The sequence below is a fragment of the Papaver somniferum genome, chromosome 4 (assembly GCF_003573695.1).
Source record: "Papaver somniferum cultivar HN1 chromosome 4, ASM357369v1, whole genome shotgun sequence".
Classification (NCBI taxonomy): Eukaryota; Viridiplantae; Streptophyta; class Magnoliopsida; order Ranunculales; family Papaveraceae; genus Papaver; species Papaver somniferum.
In genome coordinates, this window is record NC_039361.1 from 103962598 (window position 1) to 103970966 (window position 8369).

At 35.0% G+C, this 8369-nt stretch overlaps 1 protein-coding gene and 1 long non-coding RNA gene across 2 annotated transcripts; one reads left to right on the forward strand and one right to left on the reverse strand.

The window, feature by feature from the left end:
* Positions 1–3248: 3248 nt before the first annotated feature.
* Positions 3249–5724, reverse strand: LOC113272907. Its single transcript, XM_026522694.1, has 4 exons — positions 5517–5724; positions 3733–3898; positions 3574–3643; positions 3249–3479 (listed from the first exon to the last, which is right to left on the reverse strand). Exons 1-4 carry the CDS (start codon positions 5722–5724, stop codon positions 3249–3251), a joined length of 675 nt encoding a protein of 224 aa, XP_026378479.1.
* Positions 5725–5935: 211 nt separating this feature from the next.
* Positions 5936–7353, forward strand: LOC113274126. The gene is made up of 3 exons (XR_003322805.1): positions 5936–6402; positions 6861–6944; positions 7031–7353. It is a non-coding gene; the product is annotated as an uncharacterized LOC113274126 (long non-coding RNA).
* The last annotated feature ends 1016 nt before the right edge of the window (positions 7354–8369 follow it).

The following is an 8369-nucleotide window of genomic DNA, read 5'->3' on the forward strand; positions in this document are numbered from 1 at the left end:
TCTACATAGGTCCGCCCCTGCAAGGGAGTACTTTCAAGTATTTTTACAGCAACACTCTTATGGATAATAACTAGTAAAATTTTGGAATGATTTATCTTTTAAATTATACCACAGATATTAATAAATTTTATACCGTTGAAAAGTATTTCAAAACACCTACATAACGAGTATAAGCATGACTTTCGAATCAAACATATTTATCATACTAACAATAATCAACAAAACAAAGGTAGTTGTCATTTACTAATGGGGGAAAATTTGAAATTAAATAAGGCAACTAATTAGGGATGGAGGGAATGAAACAATAGGCTGATTCCTAACCTTATTAGAACTTTTCCGAAGTTCAAATCTAACTGATCAATTAAGAGCAGGGACTGACGTGCTCCTCCAAGGAACTCGTCAGTACCCAGATAGACTCTTAAACACTTAGAGAAACTCTATCATATATTTCTACGATATATTATTACCAACATGGCTTATACCTAAGCAAGGTAAAAGTCTAAACATTTACTAACGGCATTTGAACAAAGTCAACACTAATCAAACAACGCACATACAACTAGCAAACATCAACACTAATCAAACAACGCACATACAACTAGCAAACATCAATATTAAGGGAGCATGTATTCAACATTGAGGAGCATATCAAACGAAACAACCAGTAAAAATTTATACACAATCACATAAAAACCTCAGTAAAACTTTATACACAGTCACATAAGAACCTCAGTAAAACTCGGTCATCCTTGGTGATTAACTCACCAATAGCCGTCTTCGATAAAGAATTCAGCTCGTTAAATAAGTACTGTGAAGCAAGTAAAACTCGGTCATCCTTGGTGATTAACTCACCAATAGCCGTCTTCGATAAAGAATTCAGCTCGTGAAATAAGTACTATGAAGCAACTTAGCCAAGCTCGACTAGGTAATTACATTCTTTTGGAATAACAAGTTTTAATAGTGAGAAATTCTCTCTAACTTTCTCTAAACCTGGGATTTCTCCCTCAATAATACAAACATGAGTGCTTTTGTTTAAAACTCTAAAACTCATTTATATTTTTCGCAAATCACCGAAGAAAGGTCCTCTCAAAACTCCCCAAAAATTTAGGAATAAAAATTCCAGTGGTCAATAATTCAATAAGTTATCCTAATTAAATTAGGAATATGAGCCATTGTTTTTCTTCGAAGTATATGAGCTATACTCCCTTTCTTCGAAGTATATGAGCTATACTCCCTCCATTTTTGAAAACTGTAATTTTCATTTTCTTAATTTGGTCTATTTTTAAGCTAAAATGAAAAAAATAAATGAAAGTATCTCTTTTATCGAAACGGGGCACTATATGAACTCCGGCTTCAAAAACCTCCATTAAACTTTTAAAACTGATTCATAATTTTATTAAATGTTTGAGGTAGAAAACTTTTACTAAAAAAATCCATTATAATTTTAAAATTGATTCTTAATTTTATTTAATGTTTGAGGAAGAAAAACTTTTACTAAAACTATCCTCTTAGTCAAGTCTCCCTAAACAATTAAAACCGTAAATTCCACCCCTCAATAACTCAACAAATCTTTTTAATAAATTAAAAATAAGTGAATCTACATATTTAGATTCAGGTTAAAACTAATCTTAGAGCATATCCTATGGGTAGTTTCCATTTGGAGACTAACTCTTTCATATGAAAGACTGCTCGCCCAGATGAACGAGTGAAGTCATTATGAGCAAATAAGAAATAGAAAATACACGGGAGAAAGTCTCCCGTTTTTTAAAAAAAATAAATCAAAGTAGACGGGGGACAGTCCCCCGTCCAAAAAAAAATAAAAAAAATACTTTGACGGGGATAGGCCCCCGTCCAAAAAGAAAAACCAAAAAAAAACTACTTTGACGGGATAGTCCCCGTCCAAAAAAAAAAACAAAAATTACTACTTGGACGGGGACTATCCCCTGTCCAAAAAAAAACCTAGACGGGGACTGTCCCTCGTCTACTTCAAAAAGTTGCAAATTTTTTTGACGGGATAGTCCCCATCTAGTGTTACAGTCCCAACTACTAGTTCGAATGAACGAATGCATGAACGTGTTTGGGGGAAAGGGGACTAAACACTACACATGAAAGCCTCTAATTTGGTTAAATTGGTAGTGCACTCTTTCAAATGAAAGAGTGACACTACCCATAGGATTTGCTCTTAGAAAAACTCTAAAACTAATCTTAAAGTAATTAGACTCTCCGGGTGTAAAATTTAAACAGCATAAATAATTCTCCTAAGACCATGATTAACAAAAGCAGGTACAAAGGTTTCAAGGGTAGGTACCATTCCATAAAGACAAACAGATTCCGGTTGAATCACTCAAATTGTGCCAGACCTATATCATCAGCACCCTCGTTAGCCCCCAAATAAAATATGTACTAATTTAAACCTAAAATACTAGTCTGATCAAAGATGTGGGATAACCTGATCTGTGTTCAATTTGGGGCAAACTCTAAAACCAATCTTTTAACCTAGTATTTCCGTGCTCATGGAGTTGTGTCGTTTAGATGGTATATATACCGGCTGTTAGTTTTATTGCTATGGTTTTCGCTCATCGGGAATAAGTAAACACAATCAAGAAGATTATCGGTAATTCCTAGGAAGAGAAAACTATACGGTTGTACAATGGATAGAAAAATATTTCAAACTTCGAGATATCTATCATGGTTCCAACTACCATCTTAGAAGTACAGATTATCAAAATCTAACTACATAGTATTTCCAAACAAACTTAAATTATGCTTACAAATATTATCTGTTGAATACTGGTAGAGCAATAACACACGAAAATACCCAAATCAGCAAACCACAATATCTCATCAAATTGTTTCTTACCTTATATCTGGTGTATGATGTTTTAATTTCAATCCACCAAAAGATAGAAGAAGCAAATCGACCACAAATCTTCCTTCAAATCTTCTCCTGCGATTGGATATTAATTCAACAATTTAGGGTTTCCAAAACTCAAAATAAAAAGTTACACTTCCGTGAACTTCTCGTAAAAATATAGCGTATGTTCATGATACTAAATACTCGTATATTGATTAGAATTTTCTAATCATCAAATACTTAAACTTCTCATTGAACACGTGCATGATCACCAGGCACGTGGCAGGGTCAAGCGTCCCAATCATGTGGCACCGGGTGCACAAAATCAACTTCACTTCAGCCGAAATGATTACACAGAGGAACTTACAATGCTGAGTTTGTTTGATCCAAGTGTTCAGGCTTGCGCTCCTGGTACCCCCATCTCTCCCATCTCTTGCTCAGGTGGAGGTGGTAACATGTTGATTCGTCTAAGTGCATCATCGATCCGTAACGGGATCCAGATCATCCTACGTCCAAGCTCAGCGAATGATAATGCAAAGTTGAGTGCTCCACTAAAATAGTCAGATATCCTGAATCCCCATGCTGTACGCAAGAAAGGGTCGGCTACTACTATCAGGTAATAAACCTACAAATCCATATGAAAGAAAACTAAGTAAATCATCCATCCATAATCAAACAGTCGTCTCAAAATAAAATATGATCGAGGAAATATAAGTCACCCATTTCCACTGAGGGCGAAATATCCAACTAGGAAACGTGGGCTGTCCAAAGCAGAACCATTCTTCGACACTTCACAGTAAATAACATATAATCAGACAATGTACTGCATTATCATGGTAAAACTGACGGTATTTGTAAAATGTATAAAAACTGCATACCGTAAGTTCCAATCGTAAACGATGTCCCAGAATATGGACAAAGCTGAATAGCATGCCATGGATGTGACCCAATACCATCTCAACGTGCTCTTCCAAAACTTTTCATTAACATGGTTAGAGGTCTCCGCAAAGATCATAATACCAATGATAAAAATTTGCCTGAATCCTGAAATAAGAACAAGTACGTGATACAATCAAATATTCTCCCTCAACCCATTTGAGTGGGAAGATAAACTCTAGAACCCCTGAGCATGAAAAACACGTGTCCAGTATGAGAGCAGATAAGGGTGTTTTGGTCTTTTAACACTTTAAAACACAGTTACAGAGACCAGTTCTTTCATTCTTTTATCTATTCCATCCAAGTTTTGCTACTGATTTTGTTCTTTTGCCACCTTTAACCAAATTTAAGGAGACCAGTTCTTTTTCTATTCCATTTCCATCCGACTTCTGCTACTGATTCTCAAGGCCATTTCAAAATAAAAAAGAGGAATTTTGGTTCTATTGCATACATACCCACTCTGGAGATTTGGCTGAATGGTTTGCCAGTGCTGAGGTAGGTGGGTTTTCTTGTATTTTAGAACTATAATATGGGTTTATATGGTGTTGATCCATATTGTTAATGAATGTTTGCTTTTTAAAATGTCTCTCTCTGTTAATTTGTGATTTCTATATGGGTATTTGCAACTTCACATGATTTTGGGTTCAGTCAAAAAAATTTAGTCTGATTGAAAGAACATGAAAAATCCCTAAATTTTATTTTGTTTATGCTGGTTTTTGAATAGGAGAGTGTAAGAACATGAACTTTTCTTCCATATCTATGTCAGTCTTTTTGTTCTTAATGAATTTTAATATATTGCAGTATGGGTTCAACCCATTAGTTAATTATAAAAAAAAATCTCATTCCTACAAAAGCAATGGTCTAATTTATTTTTTTGAAAGTGTTTCTGTGAAGATTTGTGATTTAGATCCCAGTCTTACTGTTTTACTTTGTGATTCTTTCACACTTTCTCCTTAGATTGGAGAAGACAGTCTTAATTTATCTCTTTGTGTTAGCTTGAGTTTTATTGCTTGCTATTTAGGATTTCTGCAAATATTTCAGCAAAAGTGTACAAGTTATCCTTCTCTGGTATACCAACTTGAATTTGGTTGCCATGTTAGTAAATTCTAAATCCTCTTGACAATTAGGACTAACTTTATTTGGTTGAATTTCTATATTTGTGAATATTCCATAGTTTCCCATATTCGTAAATTAAGCCTAATGCTTTATGATTTTCTGGTTATGTTTAACCAATTCAGTGTGTTACTATTAATTTTGTGCCTTGGGCAAAACATCGTGTAAGGATTTATCTTATATCGTCAAATTGACAACTTACTTTGTTTTATGAATTAATTATCTCTTCGGTTCATTTTCGACTGTATACTTAACAACTATGTGAACTTCAGGTATTATTGGACTTCCTTAAAATTTCAGTGTACGTCCCAAGACCTTGTGTTCTTGTTTAGTTACTACTGTGTTGCAACTATTTAACTAGTATGTCTGTGTGTGATAAATCTATTTTCCTGGTACTTAGTATTTGAACATTGTAAAGATCTTTCTCTTTTTTGTTTGTTTGTCAGACTTACGACCATACATTTCGATTGTTTTTTCTGTTTTTCTTGTTGGTCTTTGGCATTAACTGTTACTGGATTTACCGGGTTCTGACCTTGAGGAAAGCTTCCTTAGTTGACAATGAAATTAAAAATGCATCATAGAAAGTAAAAAGTAACTTTTTAAAGTTACTTACCATTATACATGTTTCGTGTTTGAGGTTGACCTTGAGGTTGACCTTGAGCTTGACCTTGAGCTTGACCTTGAGCTTGAGGTTGAGGTTGAGGACAGCAAAACAACCTGAAACACTGGTACATGCCAACAAGCAGTGGTGCACAACTGACACCTGTAGTGACCCATGTGGTCCCGCACTTATCAACAGAAGACCACCCCCATAGCTTCATCTGCACATATATTTTGCAATATGTGTAGTTTTAACATTTATTAAATGGAATGGAAAGAGTGAAAGTATTTTTTTTTTGTTTTGAACTTACCATGGTACACACTGATAACATAAAATCACCCAGGTCCTGGAGATGGTACAAGTTTAATTATGTTACTTAGTATATTATCATCAAATGAGAACATGTAGAATGCTGCAACACACATTATTAGTTTAGTGTTACATAAACTGCTGTAAATACCTTAGCGAAGGATGTAAAAATGTCAAGAAAGAACATGTCTTGAAAGCGTAACTGTTGGGATGGAATCAAAGTACGCCTCATCATCTCATAGGTGAAGTTGAAAGATTCAGTGATATAGTATATGACATATACTAGGCCAGCTCCATAAAGTATAGCCTGCAAAAAGATGAAAATAACAACAATTAGATAACATGAGTAGAAAGGCTTTCAACCATGGACAAATTGATGAAGGTTTATTTGAAGTAATCTTATGTCTTTCAGTGCTTGAAAGTATCTGGAAAGGGAGGAACCCGATACTACAAGAATGTCGGTTTGGGATTTAAGTCTCCCAGAGGAGCTATTGAGTGAACATTACATTGACAAGAAATGACCCTTTACTGGTGACAAGAAATGACCCTTTACTGGCAACGTTTCTATCCGGGGATCGGATCCTAGCAGGTACTTGTCACAGTGCAAAGATGGTGAGAGCCATCATTGTGAAGATACACTACCTACCCTATGTACTGGCAGATGACATGAACATATATAGTTAAATTTGTCTATCTTTTATGTCTTCTTTTCTTCCCGTTTCGTTTCATAACTAGATTTATTCATTCATTAATAATTGAAAAGGAAATACGGAAATCAGTAGCAAGAATAGATGGGGTATAAACGTACGCCCAGTTGGGACTTAGAATCCCTTACGTAGGTTTTGTCAGGTTAGTGGTTCGTTTTACAGACTAAACTGTCATACACGGTTGGGACTTACTCTTGATGAGTAAACTTTTTCTGTCATTAATGGTTCCATCAAGAACATTCAGGAATTGGTTAGCTAAGGATAACCACGTCTTAAGTGAAGTTTCTGTATCCCCCATTCTTAAGTAACTTTGAAACTGGTGTTTTTGAGTTGGTCGCAGAGATTTGATATTGTGAATGGCGTGGTCAAAGACAAGTTAGAAAAGAGGTTGAGACTGACAAAGAAGCAGATAAAGATGCAAAAGGTGTAGTACACTCCAAACCGTGTTCTTCAAGTTTTAAAGTGTTAGAACAGTGCTTGATTTTTTGTAATTGGATTATGTACTGGTAGGTGGTTTTCATTATATATTAGACCTAACAAGAGGGAGTTCAACACATTGGATAGGCTAGAACTCATAAGTCGTGGCAACGTGGTTTTGCAGAGTGCAGAGATCGCCTATGGGATAAGATGACTGCAACCAGCTATGTTTTTACTTTTACATACTTATTACATTTGTATAAGCACGTAACAGTCAGGTATATGTTGTCAATTGTACTGGGACGTGAATATTATAATGCGACATTTAGCAGTTTTGGAATGTTGAATTTTATGTAAGAGAACATCCTATTTGTGTTCAACTAATAACATTCTTTACAGGTTTTGGAGACAAGTCCATCAGCACATATTGCTAGCTAGATCTATTGATTGCAGTATACATTCATCTAATCAAGCTAACACATTTTTACTTGATAAAGTAGCCAAGGTCTGCACACTTAGATAGTTGAGACGAGTGAGTCTTTGCTTGTTATTATTAAGAGAAACTACCTTCACTATGTGAAATATTGAGGATATGAGAACAGGCAATCTAGCATTCCAGCTCATAGTTCCCCATGTTTCCATGTGAAGTATGGTGACCATGTTATTGTTGAAGGCTGTGAGGTTCAATTTCCTTGGTCATTCCAGCTGATTCATGTGGTGGTGGAAAGAAAAGCTTTTTGCTATGTAAGGGATTTGTTTCAGTGGTCTTTCCAGTCCTTGGATTCAATGAAGAGTTAATGTTTAAAAGAGTGGACAACAGCTTCCAAAGATTGTAGTTTCCTTATTTTTCTGTTAATCTAGTGTTGGAATTTACCCTTTATTTTATTTTTAATTTAGAAGCAAGATAACTACTAGACAAAGTAGGTTGTGTTTCTAGTTGGGTGTTCTAATTCTATTATGATGAAAGAAAATAATTTATTTTATATAGAAAAAAGAATTAAAACTCACCGGAAATAGCGAGGCTATAGGCTCTGACAGTCCGAAGATTATTGCACAGGCATATATCAATGATGTGCCGCCAATCAAATATAGCGTCCATTTTGCATACTGATATCCAAAAGAAATTTGCAAATTAAAAACTGAATCATTTTTGTTTTCCGCTAACATGCATACGTATGGGTCTTCAAAGTAAATTTAGGACTACTTGGTCACTTGACTAAAAAATAATAGCATTGACTAAATATACCTTAATGTAAGTTACCGGCGCAATATGATCGTGTCCCACAAAAAGATGCTGGTACGGCACGGGTACTGTCCATCTTTCAAACACATGCAAGAGCACACCCCAATATAGTGTAATTAAGGCCTGCAATTAAGAGAACAATTATCAGTTGAATGAGAACAAAAAAGTTAATATAACAAAATACAAGAG